This window comes from Wyeomyia smithii, chromosome 2, assembly GCF_029784165.1.
Source record: "Wyeomyia smithii strain HCP4-BCI-WySm-NY-G18 chromosome 2, ASM2978416v1, whole genome shotgun sequence".
In the NCBI taxonomy this organism is placed as follows: Eukaryota; Metazoa; Arthropoda; class Insecta; order Diptera; family Culicidae; genus Wyeomyia; species Wyeomyia smithii.
The window spans coordinates 243,611,253-243,638,235 of NC_073695.1; the positions used below are offsets into that span (position 1 = coordinate 243,611,253).

The 26,983-nt window shown below is 43.5% G+C and overlaps 1 protein-coding gene across 3 annotated transcripts in view; it reads right to left on the reverse strand.

Moving 5' to 3' along the window:
* LOC129724760 (hemicentin-1) overlaps nucleotides 1-26,983 on the reverse strand; it is a 280,997-nt gene that overhangs the window by 3,493 nt on the left and 250,521 nt on the right. For 2 of the 3 annotated variants that reach the window (XM_055679909.1, XM_055679910.1), the window contains exons 15-18: nucleotides 25,692-25,752; nucleotides 24,891-25,024; nucleotides 24,614-24,739; nucleotides 24,303-24,397 (exon numbers count right to left, since the gene is read on the reverse strand). In XM_055679909.1, coding sequence (XP_055535884.1) covers nucleotides 24,303-24,397; nucleotides 24,614-24,739; nucleotides 24,891-25,024; nucleotides 25,692-25,752 — 416 coding nt within the window. The remainder of the gene's footprint in view (nucleotides 1-24,302; nucleotides 24,398-24,613; nucleotides 24,740-24,890; nucleotides 25,025-25,691; nucleotides 25,753-26,983) is intronic. The other variant, XM_055679911.1, reaches the window with a different exon arrangement.

Sequence of the window (26,983 nt, forward strand, 5' to 3'; positions counted from 1 at the left end):
CTATGGAAAATCCACTTTCACATTTTCTATGTGAACTTTTTATAGAAAACATGGAAAATAAACTAGAAGAATTTTTTTACCAGATCGTTGTAAGAGATACTAGGGCAGCACTTTTCACATTTGTAAACATACAAATATTCGCTCATAAAACAACAGGTTTCCTTTGTGAGATGTAATCGTTGTGAAAAACTCAACCACCGAAATTCGAAATATATAGGAAACCCACGCAACCAAAACGGGTTATACGATGCACTTTGAACCACTTCGTCTAACATAAAATGGCGGCTTTACACCATATCGTTGGTTTCGTGCAATATTGGCACAACTCAAAATCATTGTTTCGAAACAAAGTGTTCGTAAATTTATGTAAAAATTGTTTTTTTTTCATTTTCATGACAACTTTCAATTTCAAGGATTCCTATTCGCATTAAACCTATTTGGGTCTCTTATACTTATGTTATGAGCAAGTTATACTAGATAAAACCCCACCTTTTAAAAAAATTACTCAAATTCGAACTTTTACCCTGCACATGGGGCAAAAATGAACAAGTTTGCTCTGTAGAAACAGTGTATTGATTACTATCTTTAATGAAATTAAACAGATTTTGTTAATTTTGCACCGATTTTTTTTAGTTGTGTTAGAGCGGTGGTGCCCTGAAACTATTTCCTAATCCTGGAAATTTGGTTTTCCAACGATATGTTCCTAAGGGATTTTATGAATATTTGAACAAAATTTTACAATTAAAGTTCATAATGTTCATAAGTTCATAATTAAAGTTCATCTCCACAGGCCGGTTATTATGGTTTTGGCTATCTTTGTGATGTTCTCCGAAAATGGACCTTCCGGAATAAATTTCATTGGGGCTTCTAGAAGCCATAAATAAATGAAACAAGTTCAAATACCATCTAATATGGGTATTTTCGGAATCGTGATGATGCCCAAAGACCCAATAACAACCTTGGACGGCATTTTTGATTCCACAATGGCGACTTCCGGTTTACGAAAACGAACCATAAATGGTCAAATTTTCGTAATCGAATTGATGCTGAGATCAAAATTCAACTCCAGAGGTTATTTTTAATTTTTAAATGATGACTTTCGGTTTGCAGAAACAGTAAAAATTGACCAAACACCATCTCATATGAGTTCTCTTGGAATCAGAATGATGCCCAGAGACCTGAAAACGACTCCAGACGAACCGGAAGTCACCAATTTGACCACTTTAGGATGTTTTCTAGTAACCGGAAGTCGCCATCTTGGCTTTCAAAATGGCTTCTGGGCCATTTTTTTATGTCTGGGTATCATTCCGGTAGCAAATATATCTATATTTACAATCATTCGACCTTACGGAAACTTAGGGCGTATATTTGCCCCATGATGAGTGTTTCAACTGGTTTGATTTTTATGACAAACGCCATAATATTTTCGGCAGAACAGATTCACCCTACAAACCACAATTATACATGAATTTTTGTAAGTTCTGTTGTTTTCGAGTTTCTTTAGTTTCCGAATGAGGGAATCGTAATTCCCAAAGCTAAAAAAATTAGATCAGAGCAGCTCAAAACACAACTTCACACCATTTAAACAGAATCTTATGTATTTGTATTTGTGACTAGTTGAACGTTCCCGGCGATGCTCGGGATCAAAGGTGTTAAATTTAAGAATCATTTTTTTTAAATTCATTACTGCTTTAGCACAACTTACTTTAAAAATATTTCACATCTTATACGTTCATCATCACTTTAAATACTTCAATATTTTGAGAACAGAACACACATAAACTGGAAGTCGCCATATCGGATTTCCAAACGACGTATGGAGTTCCACTTTCGGAATTATTGAAATGGTTGGCCGAATATCATTTTAGAAGTAGTGAAGGTTTTCTGATAACTAACAATTGTGCTTTAATCCACAAAACTATGTAGAAAATAAAAAATGACTTTCAATGCTTAATTCGCCTCTCAATCTATGTTCAAACCAAAGAAATGGGACCTTTGCTCCAGCTAAATGTTCTAAGATCTAGTTTGGGTAAAGGTAAAAAAAAAAGGTAAAAAAGTAAATCGAATCCCGTAATGTGTTACTATTCACAAATCTACGAATACATCAGAAATGTTATTTGTTTATATTTGGAAATGTTAAAGAAACAACAAACATTTTATTGAAAGAAAAATCACATGTCATCCTTTTAAATTTTGATTTAGATGCGATTTGAGCGTATGCTTAAAAAGTCAAAGTTTTGCATGTATTATATGTTTATCAAAAAAAAAAAAATAAAATAGAGTATTTCAAGGTGTTTCTTTGTATGCAGAAAATCATCTTCAAAAATGCTTCGAACATATGTAGTTTTTTGAGTAATATGTCAACTTTTAGCATCAAGATACGTGTTATTTTGACGTAGAACTACGTTTCACTTTAGCATACTACATAGGGATGCAAACTGAAAAACTGGGACGAAATTTGTCCCTTTTCAAATGCTTATAGGTCGGTTGGTTTTCAACCGATTTCCTTCATTCTTGCAGCAATCGATTGGAAAATTATACACGCATCTGCCTAAATGCAGGAAAATGTTGTTTGAATCTGCGAACTATTGCACTATTGCAAATTGGCAAGCCTTGTTGAAATGAAAATAACGTCCTCTCATTGGTCGTTTGCTGGCTTTCCCTAAAAAGGTCGACATACCTAGTTAGCCGTAGCGTAGCAGTTTGCGCCAGTATCAGCCGAGTTTGCCGAATTTCCTTTCGGTTTGAAAAAATCATTTGCCGATTGGTCACATATCAAAGCAGCAGCGCGGTAGCAACAAACGGCCTTCTTCCCCACGATTAAGCTTGGTCTTATTTTGGCAAACAACAGCATGCTGTGCTATTTAGCTAGCCTAGCAATCTAAATTTACTATGTGTGAAAACAGCTTTTCTGACGTAGAACTACGTTTTTCTTTAGCCTACCACATAGGGATGTTAATAGGAAAACTAATAACGAAAAAGGGACGGAAAATGTCCCTTTTTAAATGCTTATAAATCGGTTTGTTTTTAACCGATTTCCTTGATTCTTGCTGTAATTGATTGGAAAATTATACACGCATCCATCCAAATGGAGAAAAGTGTTGATTGATTATGCGAACTATTGAAAATTGTCAAGCCTTGTTGAACATCGACAGAATAGTTTAATTAGCCGCATCGTAGCGAATTGCGGAAGTAGCAGCAGCGGGTTGCGCCAGTAAACAAATCACATAACGTATCGAAGCAGCAGCGAGGTAGCACCAAACGTCTCGATATACCAGTTAAGGGCTTCGGCCTTCTTCCCGCAATAAAGTTTTGCTTTATCTTGGCAACAACACATTCTGTGCTGAATCCATGAAAATACAATCTGTCGCGGCCGTCTTATTTACTAAATACGAAAACAGCTTTTACAGATTTTGAACAACAAAATGCCTTTCTCAAGGCAAATAAACAAGTAATTGTAGGTTAATAATTTTTTGACAATAACACAAGCATTCTGTGCTGGATCCTAGCAATCAAATACTGTCGCGACGGGATCAAAAAATTTACTTTATTTATTTACCTAATACCCCCCCTGTTGGGGCACTACAAAGGCTTCGATCAGCATAACCGATTTTGAACAACAAACTGTTCTGTTCTGTTAGAACGCCTTAACAAAGGTGATTGATTCGACTTTACAGGAATAAATTGAAGTCAATTCAATCAATCAGCATGAACAGAATTTCGTCGTCTCCCAGCTGCTCAGTTGCAACATGACGCAACACGCAACAGCGAGCAAACAAAATCGCTTGATGGTACAAACGTTGCGTGTGTGAGAGCACAATCGGTGTTTATTCGCTGTATACAAAAATCAAATGCGAATTGTGGAATAATTTGTCTAAAGAACATTAGAGAATGGTAAAACTGAACAGAAAGGCGTGGCCTATTTCGTAGAACCTTTGGCTATACAAGAGTGTTTCTGGTAAAACCAGCTGCATTCATTAGTCGGAAGATGAGCTGGCTAGACCGTCCACAACGTTGACAGCAGTAGCAGCAGATATCAGCACTCAGCGGTAACAGCGGGTTGCGCCTGTGGTTGCCTTTAAATCAAACAAATCACTTGCCCTGTGGTTGGTCACCATGTCTCAGAAGCAGCGCGGTTCTTCTCACTTCTCAGCGTGGGTCGTCAGACTGCCGTTATTGCCCCACTACTGAGGCAGCATAAAGGTTGTCATCAGCAAATCCAATTTCGAGCAGTAAAATGCCTTTCTCAAGGCAAATAAAGAGATATTTGAAGGATAATAATTTTTCGACAACTCAAGCGAGCAATCTGTGCTGGATACTAGCAATTTAAATCTGTATCGGCCTTCTAATTTACTGAATGTGAAACAGCTTTTACAGCTCGTGTTTTCAGTGTCTTTATTCCCCCACTGTTGAGGCAGCACAAAGCAAGCATTAGTAGACTTTATGACTCATCAATGAAACACTTACAACAATGCATTTGTTAATAGTGTGCGTAGTTCTACGTCAGTTATGCAGTCGTGTCTTGGATACAACCTCCTACTTTTTTTTTTCTCAAATGTCTTTCCTGAACATTAACAAACATTTTGATGAAAAAAGGATCTCATGTCATCGCTTTGAATTTTAGTTTAGAGGTAAATTCAGTATAAAAAGTCACAATTTTGCATGTTTTACGTAGTTTTGTGAATAATATCTCAAGTTTTAGTAATCTGATACTAATTATTTTTCCTCAAATGTCTTTCCTGAACGTAAAAAACATTTTAATGAAAGAAGAATCACATGTCATCGCTTTGAATTTTGGTTTAGAGGCAAATTCAGCTTGAAAAGTCATAATTTTGCATGTTTTACGTAGTTTTGTGAATAATATCTCAAGTTTTAGTAATCAGATACCTATTATTTTTTCTCTAATGTCTTTCCTGAACATCAGCGAATATTTTCCGGTTTATAAACCTTTATGTCCCGCTAACCGCTTATTTTTCTGATTTAGAACGATTTTAAATCATGATGATTACTGTACACCACAGAGACGGAGGGAACAATATCAATAAGATCAAGCGTTACGGAATTCCATTTTTATATAGTAGAGTTTAACTGATGTTATAATGCTGCAAATTCATACAATGTTGTATGAATTTGCAACCCAATGTTTTAATCTGTATCCAGAAGGATCTCTGGAGCCGTGGGTTGTATTTTTTCGACCCGAATAAAAGCATTAAAAACAATGCGAAATTCATGAGAATCTGGGGCGGTTTTCAGCCTTGACCAAGATTACTGCAGTCCGCTCTAATAAACCACTATCAAGACTTGATATTACCGTTCTTAAGAAGACGCTTTCAACCTCAGAGCTGTAATTGTAAGTGTTATTGGTTGATTTGTTGATGTTATGGTCTCAGTTGGTCACAAACAAGTTTTTCTCCATTTTTGGAAATAATCGATTTAGATAGAAAAATCAGGATAACTTTCACCTCTTGGTTCACCTTCTTGATATCTTCGGATAACTTTGTTTGTTGTAACATTTTGCAATGCTGATATCGTTAATACCTCAATCCTGTTCAATGATATTAATATTTTTAATAAAGAAATATGCGCTTTTATTTGTTTGCCTATTTTTTTTTGGGCAAACATAAAAAAATCTTTTAGCTTCATTTTGACGGTCACATTTGACTCATGTGGAAAAATAATAGAATAAAATATCATAATAAATAAAATAATAGAATAAAATATCATAAAGGTCATAATAGAATAAAATTGATAATTATGGAGAAGTATCTTGAATTACTCCTATTTCGAAGTTACCTTTTGAAAGTGCTGATGTTATTCGACAAATACATAAGTTACTGTAGCAAAAAAATATGCGTATTTACTTGTAATAAAGGAGCTAATTATACTCTCCCAGATTTACTGTACAGTCTAACGTTTAGGTAATTTGCAAGCTATTTTTGATAGAGCATAATCTTGTTTAAGTTTGTACATTCCTATAGCAAATTTTGTTACCAGCCTCAGGCACACCTTATTACAGCACATGGATAAAAAATAGGCATTATGGTATAATTTTTCCCTGCAATATCAAAAATAACAGGAGCTTCCAAAAACGATCAATGATCCATTCTTGGCCACATATCAAAGCAATTCCATAATTCATAATTCTGATAACGTATTAACATTGATGCAAATCAAGAAAAGTACGAAGTTTTTCGCAATATCGCACGAGATACGCGAAAACAAAAAACTGGTTTTGGATAAGAAAGATTGTATTACTACAGCACCGCTATTTGTTATAATATATCCCTTCTCTATTTGTTCAGATTATTTACAAAATTGTAACTTCGGTTGTATCTACAGAAACTAACGCTTCGGACTTTTAACTACAGTTGGTAAATAATACGAATAAGTTTCTATGTGAAAAGAGAGAGCTAAGAGCGGAAGCTTATTAACAAAGATAAATGACAGATGAAAAATTAACATAGATCAATGATGTGATGTCAGTGTTATTAAACATCCTACTCAATTTAAATGAAATTCCAGCTCGAAGTACTTTACACTGCTAGCTATGAGTGAATGTAATATTATTATTTAGTTTGATTAATAGATATACTGGCCTTTAAGTTAGTAAAATAACGAGGATTTTCTGCTGATAAAATATATCTACATGGTAAAGTCAAATTATAAAATAAATTCGTGTGAATTAAACTTTTTGGCGAATTGGCCAAAATAGGAGCCCCGAGTGGCGAGAAGTTTTTTGGTCCGAATATATATATATATATATATATATATATATATATATATATATATATATATATATATATATATATATATATATATATATATATATATATATATATATATATATATATATATATATGTATATATGTACATATATATATATATTGGCAGAGCTGTATGCCACCACGGGTCGGTATTTGGTGATTACCGTAGGCCACGGAAGTGCTAACTGCAAGAACGCAGTCCCGGACCATCAGCGAGAGCTAGCCTAGGTTGTGGTGAGACTCAGGCATTGGGCCGCCGAATTCTCACAAAAGCCACATTATCCGGAAGCAGCTCTGACGGAGCGAATAGTGCCGCTCCCACCACCCAAATGCACTAATTCGCCCATTGGGATTGATGCCAGTAAGTTCCCAATTACGGTAACTGGTCGCAACGCCATATGATAAGAGTCGGATTTCGTTTTCGTACCACGATTCTGGGCTGGCACCTGCGCCGAGCTCCCTTAGTAAGGTCGTGTGACAACGGCTTGAAACGGCGAGACAACAACCGGTGCAGGGGTCTCCGTCCCGTAAAACCTGGCAGGCCTTCCAGTACGTTCCAAATTCATTGCCCGGTGGGAACCGGGCAGGAGTGGGATCAGATGTCCTTTCCTGACTTGCGCCGGTCGGGGGTGTCATAGTTGCTCATAAGGCGCTATGGCAGCCGCCCCTAGCCATGGCCTCACTGCTTCGGCATAGACTACCATGGGACCAGATAGGCGACCACTCCAGTATGGATAAGGATAGCGGCTGGAAGGGGGACCCAATTAACAAGAATGAATTTTGAAAAAAATGAAGATCAACAATTGGGCGCAGATGGGTTGAAAAACCCGTTTGCACGAGGAGGCATCCAGAGGTCTCCGCCGAGAAAGGCGGAGATGGATGCAGTAAAGGACGCCTGCGAAGACGGCAAAGGCAGTACGCCTACCGGATCGACGCAAGACATCGCAGTGGCTGGTCCACTGTTGATAAAGGCGGTCGGAAGACAGCGAGACACGCTACCGAAGGTAGTAGCGCTGTCGGAGCAGCTCGATGCCATAATCGAGTTTGCGAAAAGTCGCACCAACACGACGAAGTACCTGAAGCAGGCTCTCTACATGCTTCGGTCCTCCGTCGATGCTGCGAAGAAGGAGCACGCCGAGCTCAAGGCAAGAGCGGTGGCTGCAGAGAAGAATGCAACGGAGGTGACCGGAAGGGCGACGAAGTCGGTCCAAACGGACACCTGCACGTCTGCAGCGGTTTGCGCCTCCGGGTCAGCCGCAAAAAGAGCAAGGCAGTCTCCGGGGGAAGCCCCCGAGAACAGCAAGAAACGGTTGGTTGTGCTAAGCCCGCGAGATAGCACACCAACGGCCTCCAAGTCCGCCGAAAAGTCTGCCGAAGTGGCAGCTACGGGAAACCCTTGGGTTACCGTGGGAGGAAGGAAGCGCCAAAAAGACAGCAAGCGCAACGACGAGAAGGCGACAAATCGTCCAAAAACGGGAAAGAAGGCGCGAAGCAGGGGCGACGCCCTCATACTCAAGACGGAGGGGTCCAAGTACTCCGAAGTCTTGAAGAAAATGAGAGGCGAAACCCAGCTCAAGGATCTGGGAGCGGATGTGCGGACCATCCGTCGTTCTCGCACCGGCGAGATGATCCTTGAGCTCCGTAAGGATGCTAAAAACAAGGGCGCTGCCTACAAGACGGTAGCCGAGCAGGTCCTCGGGAAAGATGTGCAAATTCGGGCACTCACCTCAGAGGTGACTCTCCAGCTCAAAAACCTGGATGAAATCACCGAGAGGTGCGATATTGCACAGGCCCTCAAGGAGAAGTGCGGAGTGGAAGTAGCCACTGAGGTAATTCGCCTCAGAAAGGGTCCAGCGGGGACCCAGGTGGCCACTTTCCGGCTTGCATCGGCCGATGCAACTCTGGCCCTGAAGACAGCCAAACTTAAGGTTGGCTGGTCAGTATGTCCCCTGAGCATACTCCAGCAGCCGGACGTTTGCTTCAGGTGTTTCGAGGGAGGACACAAGTCCTGGACCTGCAAGGGGCCCGATAGGAGCCAGTTATGTAGGCGTTGTGGTGGTGCTGGCCATAAAGCTAAAGACTGCGGGGAGCCTCCGAAGTGCTTGGTATGTACTGGAAAACGGGACGCCAAGCACTTTATGGGAGGCCCACGGTGCCCAGCCGGTAAGGCGGCCACGAAACCACGGGCGTGAGGGTGACACAATTGAACCTGAACCATTGCTATGCGGCACAGCAGCTGCTATACCAAGCAGCGTCTGAGTCGCGGTCGGACATCGCAATCGTATCGGACCCCTACTGCATTCCTCCCGGAAACGGTAATTGGGTTGCAGATAAGTCCAGTACGGCGGCCATATGCACGACCAGCAAGTTCCCGGTTCAGGAGGTTGTGTCAACCTCAAATGAAGGATACGCGGTTGCCAAGGTGGACGGAGTGTTCTACTGCAGTTGTTATGCTCCGCCGCGTTGGTCTATCGAAAGGTTCACCCAGATGGTCGATCTGTTATCTATGGAGCTGACGGGACTAACACCCTTAGTAGTGGCGGGCGACTTCAACGCTTGGGCTGTTGAGTGGGGAAGCCGCCGCACGAACCGGAGGGGTCAGATCTTGTTGGAAGCTTTGGCAAAGCTCAACCTAGATCTGGCCAACGTTGGAACCAAGTGTACATTCAGCAGAAATGGTGCGGAGTCGATCATCGACGTGACGTTCTCCAGCCCAGGACTGATCGTGAACTGGAGGGTAGACGATGGCTACACCTATAGTGACCACCAGTCGGTCTGCTATAGCGTAGTCCAGAACGTGAGGCGGCAGGCGACGGGTAGAGCCAATACTCCGACCGTCCGCGGGTGGAAGACATCGCATTTCGATGCCGAGGTATTTGCAGAAGCAATGAGAAGAGAGCGCGAGGGGGGCAGTTGGCTCCGCCCGAGTGCTGACCAATTAGTTGCCACATTATCGCGGGCGTGCGACGCCACCATGCCTAGGACCCGCCAACCTAGGAATGGTAAGTCACCGGTATACTGGTGGACCGACGCGATAGCGGACCTCCGTAGCGCGTGCCTCCGTGCAAGACGGATGTTGCAACGTGCACGTACCGATGCACAGAGGGTAGAGCGCCGTGTAGTATTCGGATCTGCAAGATCGGCGCTTAAAAGTGCGATAAAGGCGAGCAAAAGGGCCTGCTTCGATAGGCTATGCGCGAGTGCCAATACGAATCCGTGGGGCAACGCCTACAGAGTCATAATGGCGAAGACCAAAGGCGTGTTGGCGCCTGCAGAGCGATCACCAGCGATGCTGGAGCGCATCATCGAGGGACTCTTTCCACGACACGAGCCAAATCCTTGGCCTCCGGTTGCTGAGTCTCACGTCCGACGTTCCAGTATCTCAGACACAGACCAGGGATGGTCGGCCAACCTGCCGGGCATCCAATCCGTGAGAGACGGCAGCCGTGCAGAGGTTGTGGAGGAGGTAAGGGTTACGAATGAGGAACTCATCGTGATCGCCAACTCCCTAAAGGTGAGCAAGGCACCGGGACCGGATGGAATCCCGAACTTGGCCATCAGGACGGCCATGAAAGTGGCCCCTGATCTATTTCGAGCAGTCATGCAGAAGTGCCTGGATGACTGCCTCTTTCCGGACAGGTGGAAGCGACAGAGATTGGTGCTGTTGCCGAAGGCTGGGAAACCGCCAGGGGACCCATCGGCATACAGACCTATCTGTCTGCTGGACACTACGGGCAAGGTGCTTGAGAGGATTATCCTCAACAGACTGGTGAAGTACACAGAGGGTGTAAACGGTCTGGCAAGTAACCAGTTCGGCTTCCGGAAAGGTAGATCCACGCTGGATGCTATTCTCTCTGTCACCAAGACGGCAGAGGTAGCACTCCAGCGTAAGAGTTGGGGCATTCGCTATTGCGCAATCGTCACGCTTGACGTGAAGAATGCATTCAATAGCGCCAGTTGGGACTCCATAGCGCTCGCGCTTAGGAGCATCCACGTACCGGTGTCGCTGTACAAGATTTTGGAAAATTATTTCCAGAATCGGGTACTAGTTTACAACACGGAGGAGGGTCAGAAGTGCGTTCCAATCACCGCAGGGGTACCGCAAGGTTCCATCCTGGGCCCGGTGTTGTGGAATGTCATGTATGACGGGGTGTTGAAACTAAAGTTCCCTGTAGGGGTTGTGATCGTCGGTTTCGCAGACGACATCACGCTAGAGGTCTACGGCGAGTCGATCGAAGAGGTCGAGTTGACGGCCGCGCACTGCATACGCAAGGTCGAAGACTGGATGCACTCTAGGAAACTGGAGTTAGCGCACCATAAAACGGAGGTTACGGTTGTGAACAACCGCAAATTAGAGCAACAGGCGGTGGTCAGAGTCGGTGACTGCACCATTACCTCAAGGCGTTCCTTGAAGCTCTTGGGGGTTATGGTTGACGATAAGCTCACATTTAAGAGTCACGTCGACTATGCCTGTAAGAGGGCTTCAACGGCCGCTGCAGGACTATCTCGAATGATGTCCAATAGCTCAGCGGTATATGGCAGCAAGCGTAAACTTCTTGCCAGCGTGGTTTCGTCCATACTTAGGTATGGTGGGCCAGCGTGGTCCAAAGCGTTAGGTACCAACAGTCATCGTCGAAAACTGGAAAGTACCTACAGGCTCATGTGCCTGAGGGTTGTGAGCGCGTACCGTACAGTGTCATACGACGCAATCTGCGTCCTGTCCGGCATGATGCCTATCAGCATAGCCATTAAGGAGGACGTAGAATGCTTCGATCAACGTGACACAAGGGGTATACGAGGCACCAGAAGGTCATTCTCGATGATCAGATGGCAGCAGGAATGGTCCAATTCCGCAAAGGGTAGATGGACGCATCGACTTATTCCGGACGTATCCGGATGGGTCGGGAGGCGCCATGGAGAAGTTAACTTCCACTTGACACAGATTCTGTCAGGTCATGGTTGCTTCAGGCAGTATCTACACAGATTCGGGCATGCGGGGTCCCCCATGTGTCCCGAGTGTGCGGATGCGGAAGAAACTGCTGAGCACGTCTTCTTCGTGTGCCCTCGTTTTGTGCATGCGCGGAGCGACATGATGGTAGTGAGCGGGCCAGACACCACTCCGGACAACCTAGTTCGGAGGATGTGTAAAGACCCAAACATTTGGAGGGCGGTTTGTACAGCCGCCTCTCAAATAGTTTTAGAATTGCAAAACAGGCGACAGGTTGACCACCGACACGCCAGTGTTGGCTAACGGCCAGTCTCCAGGTTAGTTAGCTAAGTTAGCAAAGAGATCTATAGAACCAAGAGGGTGCACAGAGCACAAAAGCCGCTCCCCGAAGCAATACCTAGCGGTGGTCCCGGGGAGTATTATTGGCTGGAGACTGGAGGGGTTTTAGTGGGTCCGGTCACTGATTCAAACCAACCCCACACTCCCTGAGGTTGGTCACCTCAGGGGTTTGGATGCAAATTTCCCCTCCACCTGAAACAAAAAAAAAAAAAAAAAAAAAAAAAAAAAACATATATATATATATATATATATATATATATATATATATATATATATATATATATATATATATATATATATATATATATATATATATATATTTGGCAGAGCTGTATGCCACCACGGGTCGGTATTTGGCGATTACCGTAGGCCACGGAAGTGCTAACTGCAAGAACGCAGTCCCGGACCATCAGCGAGAGCTAGCCTAGGTTGTGGTGAGACTCAGGCATTGGGCCGCCGAATTCTCACAAAAGCCACATTATCCGGAAGCAGCTCTGACGGAGCGAATAGTGCCGCTCCCACCACCCAAATCCCCTTATTCGCCCATTGGGATTGATGCCAGTAAGTTCCCAATTACGGTAACTGGTCGCAACGCCATATGATAAGAGTCGGATTTCGTTTTCGTACCACGATTCTGGGCTGGCACCTGCGCCGAGCTCCCTTAGTAAGGTCGTGTGACAACGGCTTGAAACGGCGAGACAACAACCGGTGCAGGGGTCTCCGTCCCGTAAAACCTGGCAGGCCTTCCAGTACGTTCCAAATTCATTGCCCGGTGGGAACCGGGCAGGAGTGGGATCAGATGTCCTTTCCTGACTTGCGCCGGTCGGGGGTGTCATAGTTGCTCATAAGGCGCTATGGCAGCCGCCCCTAGCCATGGCCTCACTGCTTCGGCAGAGACTACCATGGGACCAGATAGGCGACCACTCCAGTATGGATAAGGATAGCGGCTGGAAGGGGGACCCAATTAACAAGAATGAATATTGAAAAAAATGAAGATCAACAATTGGGCGCAGATGGGTTGAAAAACCCGTTTGCACGAGGAGGCATCCAGAGGTCTCCGCCGAGAAAAGCGGAGATGGATGCAGTAAAGGACGCCTGCGAAGACGGCAAAGGCAGTACGCCTACCGGATCGACGCAAGACATCGCAGTGGCTGGTCCACTGTTGATAAAGGCGGTCGGAAGACAGCGAGACACGCTACCGAAGGTAGTAGCGCTGTCGGAGCAGCTCGATGCCATAATCGAGTTTGCGAAAAGTCGCACCAACACGACGAAGTACCTGAAGCAGGCTCTCTACATGCTTCGGTCCTCCGTCGATGCTGCGAAGAAGGAGCACGCCGAGCTCAAGGCAAGAGCGGTGGCTGCAGAGAAGAATGCAACGGAGGTGACCGGAAGGGCGACGAAGTCGGTCCAAACGGACACCTGCACGTTTGCAGCGGTTTGCGCCTCCGGGTCAGCCGCAAAAAGAGCAAGGCAGTCTCCGGGGAAGCCCCCGAGAACAGCAAGAAACGGTTGGTTGTGCTAAGCCCGCGAGATAGCACACCAACGGCCTCCAAGTCCGCCGAAAAGTCTGCTGAAGTGGCAGCTACGGGAAACCCTTGGGTTACCGTGGGAGGGAGGAAGCGCCAAAAAGACAGCAAGCGCAACGACGAGAAGACGACAAATCGTCCAAAAATGGGAAAGAAGGCGCGAAGCAGGGGCGACGCCCTCATACTCAAGACGGAGGGGTCCAAGTACTCCGAAGTCTCGAAGAAAATGAGAGGCGAAACCCAGCTCAAGGATCTGGGAGCGGATGTGCGGACCATCCGTCGTTCTCGCACCGGCGAGATGATCCTTGAGCTCCGTAAGGATGCTAAAAACAAGGGCGCTGCCTACAAGACGGTAGCCGAGCAGGTCCTCGGGAAAGATGTGCAAATTCGGGCACTCACCTCAGAGGTGACTCTCCAGCTCAAAAACCTGGATGAAATCACCGAGAGGTGCGATATTGCACAGGCCCTCAAGGAGAAGTGCGGAGTGGAAGTAGCCACTGAGGTAATTCGCCTCAGAAAGGGTCCAGCGGGGACCCAGGTGGCCACTTTCCGGCTTGCATCGGCCGATGCAACTCTGGCCCTGAAGACAGCCAAACTTAAGGTTGGCTGGTCAGTATGTCCCCTGAGCATACTCCAGCAGCCGGACGTTTGCTTCAGGTGTTTCGAGGGAGGACACAAGTCCTGGACCTGCAAGGGGCCCGATAGGAGCCAGTTATGTAGGCGTTGTGGTGGTGCTGGCCATAAAGCTAAAGACTGCGGGGAGCCTCCGAAGTGCTTGGTATGTACTGGAAAACGGGACGCCAAGCACTTTATGGGAGGCCCACGGTGCCCAGCCGGTAAGGCGGCCACGAAACCACGGGCGTGAGGGTGACACAATTGAACCTGAACCATTGCTATGCGGCACAGCAGCTGCTATACCAAGCAGCGTCTGAGTCGCGGTCGGACATCGCAATCGTATCGGACCCCTACTGCATTCCTCCCGGAAACGGTAATTGGGTTGCAGATAAGTCCAGTACGGCGGCCATATGCACGACCAGCAAGTTCCCGGTTCAGGAGGTTGTGTCAACCTCAAATGAAGGATACGCGGTTGCCAAGGTGGACGGAGTGTTCTACTGCAGTTGTTATGCTCCGCCGCGTTGGTCTATCGAAAGGTTCACCCAGATGGTCGATTTGTTATCTATGGAGCTGACGGGACTAACACCCTTAGTAGTGGTGGGCGACTTCAACGCTTGGGCTGTTGAGTGGGGAAGCCGCCGCACGAACCGGAGGGGTCAGATCTTGTTGGAAGCTTTGGCAAAGCTCAACCTAGATCTGGCCAACGTTGGAACCAAGTGTACATTCAGCAGAAATGGTGCGGAGTCGATCATCGACGTGACGTTTTCCAGCCCAGGACTGATCGTGAACTGGAGGGTAGACGATGGCTACACCTATAGTGACCACCAGTCGGTGTGCTATAGCGTAGTCCAGAACGTGAGGCGGCAGGCGACGGGTAGAGCCAATACTCCGACCGTCCGCGGGTGGAAGACATCGCATTTCGATGCCGAGGTATTTGCAGAAGCAATGAGAAGAGAGCGCGAGGGGGGCAGTTGGCTCCGCCCGAGTGCTGACCAATTAGTTGCCACATTATCGCGGGCGTGCGACGCCACCATGCCTAGGACCCGCCAACCTAGGAATGGTAAGTCACCGGTATACTGGTGGACCGACGCGATAGCGGACCTCCGTAGCGCGTGCCTCCGTGCAAGACGGATGTTGCAACGTGCACGTACCGATGCACAGAGGGTAGAGCGCCGTGTAGTATTCGGATCTGCAAGATCGGCGCTTAAAAGTGCGATAAAGGCGAGCAAAAGGGCCTGCTTCGATAGGCTATGCGCGAGTGCCAATACGAATCCGTGGGGCAACGCCTACAGAGTCGTAATGGCGAAGACCAAAGGCGTGTTGGCGCCTGCAGAGCGATCACCAGCGATGCTGGAGCGCATCATCGAGGGACTCTTTCCACGACACGAGCCAAATCCTTGGCCTCCGGTTGCTGAGTCTCACGTCCGACGTTCCAGTATTTCAGACACAGACCAGGGATGGTCGGCCAACCTGCCGGGCATCCAATCCGTGAGAGACGGCAGCCGTGCAGAGGTTGTGGAGGAGGTAAGGGTTACGAATGAGGAACTCATCGTGATCGCCAACTCCCTAAAGGTGAGCAAGGCACCGGGACCGGATGGAATCCCGAACTTGGCCATCAGGACGGCCATGAAAGTGGCCCCTGATCTATTTCGAGCAGTCATGCAGAAGTGCCTGGATGACTGCCTCTTTCCGGACAGGTGGAAGCAACAGAGATTGGTGCTGTTGCCGAAGGCTGGGAAACCGCCAGGAGACCCATCGGCATACAGACCTATCTGTCTGCTGGACACTACGGGCAAGGTGCTTGAGAGGATTATCCTCAACAGACTGGTGAAGTACACAGAGGGTGTAAACGGTCTGGCAAGTAACCAGTTCGGCTTCCGGAAAGGTAGATCCACGCTGGATGCTATTCTCTCTGTCACCAAGACGGCAGAGGTAGCACTCCAGCGTAAGAGTTGGGGCATTTGCTATTGCGCAATCGTCACGCTTGACGTGAAGAATGCATTCAATAGCGCCAGTTGGGACTCCATAGCGCTCGCGCTTAGGAGCATCCACGTACCGGTGTCGTTGTTCAAGATTTTGGAAAATTATTTCCAGAATCGGGTACTAGTTTACAACACGGAGGAGGGTCAGAAGTGCGTCCCAATCACCGCAGGGGTACCGCAAGGTTCCATCCTGGGCCCGGTGTTGTGGAATGTCATGTATGACGGGGTGTTGAAACTAAAGTTCCCTGTAGGGGTTGTGATCGTCGGTTTCGCAGACGACATCACGCTAGAGGTCTACGGCGAGTCGATCGAAGAGGTCGAGTTGACGGCCGCGCACTGCATACGCAAGGTCGAAGACTGGATGCACTCTAGGAAACTGGAGTTAGCGCACCATAAAACGGAGGTTACGGTTGTGAACAACCGCAAATTAGAGCAACAGGCGGTGGTCAGAGTCGGTGACTGCACCATTACCTCAAGGCGTTCCTTGAAGCTCTTGGGGGTTATGGTTGACGATAAGCTCACATTTAAGAGTCACGTCGACTATGCCTGTAAGAGGGCTTCAACGGCCGCTGCAGGACTATCTCGAATGATGTCCAATAGCTCAGCGGTATATGGCAGCAAGCGTAAACTTCTTGCCAGCGTGGTTTCGTCCATACTTAGGTATGGTGGGCCAGCGTGGTCCAAAGCGTTAGGTACCAACAGTCATCGTCGAAAACTGGAAAGTACCTACAGGCTCATGTGCCTGAGGGTTGTGAGCGCGTACCGTACAGTGTCATACGACGCAATCTGCGTCCTGTCCGGCATGATGCCTATCAGCATAGCCATTAAGGAGGACGTAGAATGCTTCGATCAACGTGACACAAGGGGTATACGAGGCACCAGAAGGTCATTCTCGATGATCAGATGGCAGCAGGAATGGTCCAATTCCGCAAAGGGTAGATGGACGCATCGACTTATTCCGGACGTATCCGGATGGGTCGGGAGGCGCCATGGAGAAGTTAACTTCCACTTGACACAGATTCTGTCAGGTCATGGTTGCTTCAGGCAGTATCTACACAGATTCGGGCATGCGGGGTCCCCCATGTGTCCCGAGTGCGCGGATGCGGAAGAAACTGCTGAGCATGTCTTCTTCGTGTGCCCTCGTTTTGTGCATGCGCGGAGCGACATGATGGTAGTGAGCGGGCCAGACACCACTCCGGACAACCTAGTTCGGAGGATGTGTAAAGACCCAAACATTTGGAGGGCGGTTTGTACAGCCGCCTCTCAAATAGTTTTAGAATTGCAAAACAGGCGACAGGTTGACCACCGACACGCCAGTGTTGGCTAACGGCCAGTCTCCAGGTTAGTTAGCTAAGTTAGCAAAGAGATCTATAGAACCAAGAGGGTGCACAGAGCACAAAAGCCGCTCCCCGAAGCAATACCTAGCGGTGGTCCCGGGGAGTATTATGGGCTGGAGACTGGAGGGGTTTTAGTGGGTCCGGTCACTGATTCAAACCAACCCCACACTCCCTGAGGTTGGTCACCTCAGGGGTTTGGATGCAAATTTCCCCTCCACCTGAAACAAAAAAAAAAAAAAAAAAAATATATATATATATATATATATATATATATATATATATATATATATATATATATATATATATATATATATATATATATAAACAAAATAACATAATTTTACTATTTAAACTCAATGTCAGTAAAAAAATTTTTTTTTAAAAGAATGTACCGTGAAATGGGGTGAAATTGATCACCTGAAAATTAGTGATAAAAATACTAATCAAAATATATTGCTCTTACAACACTAGGCAATGTTAACGTGTCCTTAAACGCCACTTTTGCATGATTCACATACCTGTCAAAGTTAACCCTTGCATGCTCGGTGCAATTTTTCATATTTTCGAAAAATTCTTCTAACTCAGTCAAAACTCAATCAAATTTGATAAAACAAGTTTCCAAATAATAAAAAAAAGTATTTAATTTACTTAGAGTAATCATAGTTGAAGGTAAATTACGTTAAATTTGGAGAAGTGAGTAAAGTTTGATAAAAGCTTAAAAAATGTAATTTTCAACAACGATCAACCCATACCATTAAAGAAATACTGATTAATTCGCAGAAAACCACAAAAATTTTAATTTTAGAGCTAGTTTTTGAGCTTTTGCAACAAACCGAATTGAAATCGGTCTAACGACGATCGAATAAGAGCAAATTTGGCAACAAGCAGCTCGTGAACCAAAATTAACAAATTTAACCTGAAATATCGTTATTTTCGTTTCCAAACTAGCTGTAAATGATATTTTTCAGTACAGAAATCATCATTTATCTTGAACATATAAAAAAAAAAGGCTCAAAGAGCATAGAAGAGCAGTAGAAACGAACAAAACTAGTGAATCCAGTGTAGCAACACATACAGTGATTAACCAACACGAGATAGACTGGGATAACGCGGGTCTGATTAAAAGCATCAATAAAATTGGTCTCCTCAATGCCTGGGAGTCAATGTACATTGCGACATCTAAACAACCATTGATGAACGATGATGATGCGCCGATCAACTCATTCCTCTTCACCTTGATAACGGGGAGAAAATAATCTCTAGCTCACTCTCTTCGACGCTTGCGATACAACGTATGAGAATTTTAACCAGTTGGACATGGGATCTCGTCCTGTCGATGGGCAATGTATAGCCCGAAAGCGGTAGACGAAAGGTAATTTTAATATTATCCTTTTATATCTGTAAGAGCAATAAGTGCTTTGTCTAATCACTCGTCGTGTTCCGTCTGTGTTCGCGATTATATTACCTTATAGAATTGTCGAATTTATTTCATGAAGTAGACAATAGGAATTTCACCAATAGCCATAGAGGTTTACTGGAGCACATACCAGTACTTGTTTTAAAATTATACTATATCGGGAAAATTGTACATGAAGCTAGTTAAATGGAAATTGTTATAAAAAAATATCAATTTCATCCCAGTCTATGGTATATCGAAAAAAAAAAACGTTTCTTTCTGGCCACCCTATGCCAGAATTGGCCACCTTAACAACCTAACGAACAATTTTATTGTTTTTTAGCTTTTCTCCAAACGTTATCAAGATTCGAACTTTCCTTCAAGCTAGCTACTGTTAAATTGTCAAAATATTATGTGACAAGTCGGACTTGATTTTCCGGGAACTCTTAGGAATTTTAGAATCGATTATCCGGAGTAATTTTTTTTTCGCTGTTTGGTTTAAATATTTATATTTCGGCATATTTATTGCAATTTCTGTCGCTTCTGGCATGTTTGGGACATATCCGAATTGAGCAGAACCAATCAGTATCTAATGATTTTTTATGTGCTAATCAAGATTTTATCCTTTTTTCTTACAAAAACAATTTTTGGCACGCCAATGCATGCTGCAAGTAACATAACGAAAGAAAATAATTATTTTACGTTCGGTAATTGCAAAAACAATTTATTTTTTTTTCATGATTCGATTACCGGATACTCCGGATAATTGAGTCCGACCTGTACCACTGACCGCTTTTAAACGCCCATGTCTTGATCAAAAAGAGAATATAATAATAATTTAATCTCTCTCTCACTCTCTCACTTTCTCTCTTACTCTCTCACTTTCTCTTTTACTCTCTCTCTCTTTCTCACTCTCTCTCACTCTCACTCTCTGACTCTCTCTCTCACTCTCTCTCTCACTCTCTCTCTCACTCTCTCTCTCTCTCACTCTCTCTCACTCTCTCTCACTCTCTCTCTCTCACTCTCTCTCACTCTCTCTCTCTCACTCTCTCTCACTCTCACTTTCTCTCTTACTCCCTCTCTCTCACTCTCTATCTCTCTCACTCTCTCTCTCTCACTTTCTCTCTCACTCTCTCTCTCTCTCTCTCACTCTCTCTTTCTTTCAATCTCTCTTTCTCCTTTTTCTGCCAGTACATTTTGTTTTGTTCATGTACGCTTAGTTCTGTTAAAAATGGCATCGAAACAAGTAGCCTTGTGCAAGCGCATTTTACAGTTCAAACTAAACTGCAGGCAAATTTTGGCAAAAAGTTCAAGGCGTCGTTTCTCCTGTCTGGATCATGGTTCAACTGTACCAGAACGAATGTTTGAGGAAAATTTTGATTTGGGATTTGGTTTGATAAAGCATCATCATAGTATGGGAAAAAAACCACTCGACCCCATTTGTATCCAATATACGCAACCCCAACGAATTTGCCTCAGTGTCGCTCAATCGTAGATTTCTTTAGGATTTTGCATTTCTTGGTGTACACAAATAACTGGAGAACAACGAACTGCAAACAGTTGATTGGTGTTAACAAGAGATGTAATCGAAAAGTCGACGTGAAGACCATACAACGCTCTTGTTCCGGCATCATAAAAAAGCTTTGTTGGAAGGTCGGACCTTTCTCACATGTTCAGTTTTCATTTCGTTCATTATGAATGTATCTTCATGAGAAATAAATCACTTTTTCTTCAAGTTCATTCTCCTTTTTTAACAACAATAAAACAAGAGGCGAGATTACAGAAACTAAACATCGGGGTTCGCCTGTGTTAGCGACTGGAATTTTAAAACGAAAGCTTACACCGTCACATTTTTTACTAATGTCGTTTTCGTTTTTGCGGTGTAGCTACTCCGCGGACTACACTTTGTCCTATTGCTGTTTTTTTTTTTTTCATTTTCCGGACTATCCCGGACTACCCTTTTTCTGTCCCGGAAAGTCCGCGAAAGAAACTGAGTGCAGTTTTGAAGACACCAACACATGTACACGTATGTGTCAAAATCAAAAAAAATGTTTCAAAATTGGCTTGCTTCGATTATCGTTCTTCGCGTGCCAAACATCAGGTTGGATTTTATTTATTTTATTTTGTTATTTTGTCATTTTTTCTTAAATTGGCAAATTTTTCGTACAGTAGCACAAACGCGATGAAAATACAATGGTGATAATGACCAAAACAAAAGTGACAGCTGCCTCTGGTATTATGAACACCATTGCAACTGCTCGGAAAGTGTTTTTTGTTTTAGCTGCAAAGTGTAGTCCGGGACGGTATAGTCCTGCCGTAAAAACGAATTCGACATATTTCAAAATCCAAGTGATATAAGAATAATATTTTAATGATTCACATTCAGAAATTTGTTTTCCTGTAATGAACTTTCCGATGTCCTGCTTACGCTTTTCTAGTTGCTTTTCTTGTGCTACTAATGGTAAAATTACTGTTTGAAAAAAGCAAGTCCATGAACTATTCTGCTTACTCTAATTTGTGAGTCAACCTTAGCCCAGAATAAAAACCTCGTTTTGCTGTTGTACTCAATTTATAAAACCGTCTTGTTATTGAAGATTAATACAGGTTATAAAAACTATATACACGTTATTCGAATCTGCGTGCTTCCGAAAGCCATCCACATACGTAAAAAATTTGGTGTCAGAAGTGGGATGGTGAGAAAAATCTCTTTTGCTTAAAAATCGAGGTTATACCCGTACGGAGAGCACATTTTTCCGAGCAAATAAAATGGCTCAAGTAACTCCCGAATTCATGGAGGCATTATCTGCGATGATCGCTCAAGCGCTCAAATCGTCTATAGGAAATGCACGCCAATGTCGGTCAACTCAATCGGCTGGAAGGTGCCACCGCTTCCACTACCGAAATTTCCATCTTTTGCGATAAGTGAATACCGTTCGACGGAAGGTTCGTCCATCTCCGACTATTTTAACCGGTTCGAATTAGCACTGCTATTAAGCCATACTCTAGGTGATCCTGCGGCGATTGCCTACCCTGATTTACGCACAACGCTCGTCAACCATTGCGATCGTGCCAAAAACGAATTCGTCGAGAGTATCAAATTTAGACAGGTCGTGCAAAAAAAAGCGAGACAGTCTAATTTTATTTCAAACACTTCGCCAGTCTTTACCCTCTAGTGCCCAAGTTAATTGTTAGACTTCGGTAAAATCATTATGAAACTTTATAAACATTTTTTGAGTATTTGTTGAAGCTTTTTAAAAGTATGACTAAAGCCTAAAGGAGGCACTAGGCACTAGAGGGTTAATTCAGTAAAACCTAGCATTACCGCTCATTCTAGCAACAGATGCTAGCCAAAGTGGTCTCGGAGCAGTATTATTACACCGTCTATCCAACACAACACAGCGACCAATTGCGTACGCAAGCTGTACTATGTCGAAAACTAAAGCAAGGTATCCGCCAATCGACAAAGAGCCTCTGGCCATAGTATGGACAGTGAAATTTTTTTTTCACTATTTATACGCACGTAAGTTTACTCTGATAAGGGTTCACAAGCTCTCTACGCAGATTTTGAATCCAGAAAAATCACTCCCTGCGCTTTGTATAAGTTGAATGACCGTTTACCGAGGAAAGAAATGCCGACTTCGAACCGTTTGCTGATCCACGCAACAGTATATCACGCTGTTGCTTATTGCATCCTCTGGAAGCGAATTGAGCAGTATGAGGCCGAGCATTGTCATACAGTAAAATCACTCTTTCGTGCCTCTGCTCGTATTGGGACCGTTTTCCACTGACTTAGTCCCATCAGGAATACACAGTAGAACCTTGTTTAGGTTGCTGTAATGAATCCAATTTGCATCACCCGTAACGATGCGATGAAGAAAACCCTTCCTTTTTGTCGCTAGAGCAGTTGTTCACAGGCGAAAAAATAAGTTGCTTATTTTTCCATCATTTCTAAAGCATGAAATCGCTTGTAAATGGCTTGTCGGCTAACTACCAAAACCGAAACAAATCTCCAATTTTAGCGTCTTCGAAGGTTTTTGGTCTTTTGTTCTAAAGTAACGCCTTCCATTGGCGATAATATTGGCAGGAAGAACAAGGCTTGTAACAGTAAACGTAAAAAAGAAGGGTGAAAAACACACAAGCACGGATAATAACAAGAGCATATCGCTTACTCTTAATAGTGATATTGCTAATGATAGAAGTGCGTAATTCAGTAGACATTCAGGCGATATCCAAAAAGATCCATATTTTCCCACTGGCCTCTCACAGACACGTTTCGCATAGCCCAAAAACTTGATCCAGTTAGATGGGTCAGGTTTTACCATAGATGGACTTTATGTATTTTGATAGGTAACGTGAGAATATTGTTAAATACCTACTGGAGAATAACTGATGATTTTCAGAAAGAAAAATGAAATAATTTTTTTTTAATAAACTGATTTCCTTGTTTTGATGAAGTTTGCCCTACAAAAACATTTTTTACCCCCAGCTTTTGGATAATAATAAAAAAAAAATCTAAAGGAAAAAATTATTCAATAAAGAAATTTTCATTTGACAAGGTACAATGCTGGCCTAACAAACCAGTCGTCATATGTTCGAGTCTCGGCTCGAGAGAGACTGTTACAGTCAGTAGGATCGTAGCGCTAGCCCCGCAATTGTCTTGTGCATACACTTAACAGTCAACTGTGAAGTCTGTGTATAAATAAAAGAGAAGGTCAAGTTCCAAATCGGAATGTAGCACCAAGGCCTTGCTTTGCTTTATAGAAATTTTTAAGCATTAAAGTTTGAAGTGAAGTTTCATTGAGGCTTTAAATACTTGATAAACAATTCATTTCAACAAGTTGACGGTTTTACAGAACCGTGATAGAATCGAAGATCCACTGCTTTTTAACATCGCTTTAAATATTGGCGTATGTTGGTAAATCGAAAAAACCTTCAAGGGCTTTTGGTGACAAATCGAACATGTTTTTCAGTAATAAAAAACTAATAATTCTTGATTTGAAAGGAATGGATTAAAAAACAAAAATGAAGTTCATTAAGCAGACAGTATGTGAGTAGAGGAAGAACGAAATATAAGCGAACTGGAAATATGATACAGATTTGGAAAAATATACCGCATCCCGACGGGACAGGGAGATTGCGGGTTCATGTCCCGTCGGGATGCGATATATTTTTCCAAATCTGTATCATATTTCCAGTTCGCTTATATTTCGTTCTTCCTCTACTCACATACTGTCTGCTTAATGAACTTGCGTGTTAACGGGAAAAAGCCGTTGTTCAAAATAGAAATTCAGTTCGAACAAAAATGAAGTCGAGGAGATTCGAACCCCCACCTCCCTCGTAATGACCACGCAGTTTAGAAACGACCCCCTCAGTGTGAGAAACTCTGCGGGCTTACCTTTTTGGGTGGTGTTTGCAGTCCGTGGAAGGGAAGATTCTCATACTCTCCTGGTTCGATTTGGGATCCGCCAGCAGTGGATGACTCTCCAGTAACTGCAAAAAGGTAAACAATTGGCAAAGGGAAAGTTTAGTTTCATCCTGAAGAACTCTCAGTAGATGATGATTCATTCAAAGAAGAAAACAAGTTCAATGATGAAGTGTATGATTGTTTTTTTTTTTGCTGTATTTTTTTCTTTCAATTATACTAATCCGGAACGAGGTGACACCGATCGGAGGGAGGAGAAAGGTGGGGGACGGGGTTAAGCATACCTACTACATCTGCACTAGTTGACGGTACATTCTCATTTCTATCATCGCTTGCTTGCGGCGATTCTTGGGTGGTGGCCGCGGCGGTTGGCGTGCTGGGAACTTGTGGCTTTTTAACATAAGTAATAACTATAGGATAGTATTAAATCGGGCACAGCGAACGGAAAACAAAACGGTTAAACACAAGAACAGGAACAAAAAGAAAAAAAAAGAAAGTAAAACAAACACGTTAGTGAACATTTGCTAGAAAGAGAAAATAACAAACGGCGGCAAACGATACCATTCTGGGTGGAGAGCTTCAACAGATCGATGCTGTTCCGTTTCTCGAAAAATCGCCGGATTCGCCAGCGGACGGTTTTGTCGTACTGTTGGATGTTTTCCGAAGCGTCCGGTTGGGGTTTTACTTCGGGGGCCCTGTGGTTCACGTGTGTACATGGGGAACAGTAGACGGATGGCTCCATTTAGTGGCATGTTGAATACAGTGTTGGAGTCCCAACATCCCAAATTACCAGCACCGAATTTCCGATCTTAAAGCAAGCCGTCCTTTTTCCCAGGTTACAACGTAGTGGACTTATAGATGAAACTGCACTACGGTTTCTTTTGTTTAGTCATGCGTTGTGTTTTGTTTAGTGTAGCAACATTTTGGTTTTGGGGATTTACTGATTAGTTGGTTTAGCTTGTTCGAACTACTTCGGAAGAGTCTAGGTTACTCTGGGCCAGCTTAAGTCAAGTTATAAGTCTGCTCCAGTGGAGCTCTTTTCGGGAAGAATTGTTCGAAGTAAATTTTATAAAAGCAACACAAAATAAGAAATCTGAAAAACAAATCTCTGTCACAATTCATTCACATTCACAGGAGGTACTAAACTGCCAATTGATGCTGTGAGATGTGGAAAACAATGACAATAGATTGATAGAAATATTTACAAGAGAGAAACAGTACAGAGCATGCGTACGTGCTTTCGGGGTTAGTAGTATCGTTACTAAGATCATTATCGCTAAGAAATTAGTTCTTCACCTAACAAGAGATGTAAGAGGTTGCAACCGAACGACTATAAATAGAAACAAAGCAATCTTCGCTTACCTTTGGGTCTTCGTGAACGAAAATTCGCCATCTTCGATCTCCTCGATGTGATGAATGGAGGCTGTTTTTTGGTTTTTGTTGACGGTTCGGTTTGTTCGATTGGATATTGGTTTGATTGTTTTGATGTTTTATTTTTTTGGTAGTGTGTGTGCGGTAGTGGATAGAAGCGTTTGTTTGATTTGTTTGGTTGTCGAAAAGCAGGAACGAACAGGACGGCACACACGCGATCGAAAACATCGAAATATTGTTTGGTTCGGTTTGTTAGAATATCGTAAGTGTTACGCAAAACGAAACAATGGCGGTACGTAAAATAGTTGTATATTTGGAGCGAGAAGGAAAGATAAAAAAACGAGAAATGAAAGCATAATGAATTCAGATTAGATGTGAGTTTGAGATGGGTTCGCATGGTGAAATTTTGGTTTCATAAATTGGGAACAGGATTCAGAGGTGAGTGGGTGTATTGTTGTGAGAAATCAACGTCCGTGAACATGCGATGGTATTGATATTAATTAGAAAATTACGAATCGGTGTTGGTGTTAGTTTGGTTGAAAGTGTTGGCAGAAACTTCAGTTGATCATGGTTAAGCGATGTTAGATGAAACTCTGCATTAGACTATTGCCTGTCGAAGGTTTGTCCAAATTTTTACATCGAAATATCGCAAGTGAGAATCAGATCAAGATCAAGTTTTTTTAACTAAAAATTTCCAGATTTGTTTGTTTTAAATTTCGGGCACAGAACCTGGAATTGTATTACGTCAATCAAATTCAATCAAATCCGGTTATGTATAATACCAACTCATTTACTAACTAAAACTTTACTAAAAGGTAAGTATCGTTGGGCGGAATTTCGGAATCTAGGATTTGCTGTAGAAAATCTTTGATTAGTTATCCTAAAATTAAAACCCATGATTCAGTATTTGCAAGCTAAAATATAAAATTATGGAATCTGAAAAATAACAATCTAATTACTGTAATTCTAGATTCCATGCTAGGATTCGTATTTCGGATCTGAGATATCGGATAACCGATACCAAACTCTAGATTTCAAAGTTTGAACTGAGGTTTTGATTTAAAAATTTTGGATAAAAAAAAGATTTTGAATTTCACGTTTCAAATTTTTTATTACTCAAATGAGAAATTCTAAGCTTAAAATTTCCAATACGACATCTGCAGCTCCAAGCTACAAGTGTCAAGTCCGATTTTTGAAATACGACATTAAAAATTAAGAAGCGGGAATCCTGTATTTCATTACAAAAGTTTGCTATTCACAATTCCTGTTGTAAAATCAGAATA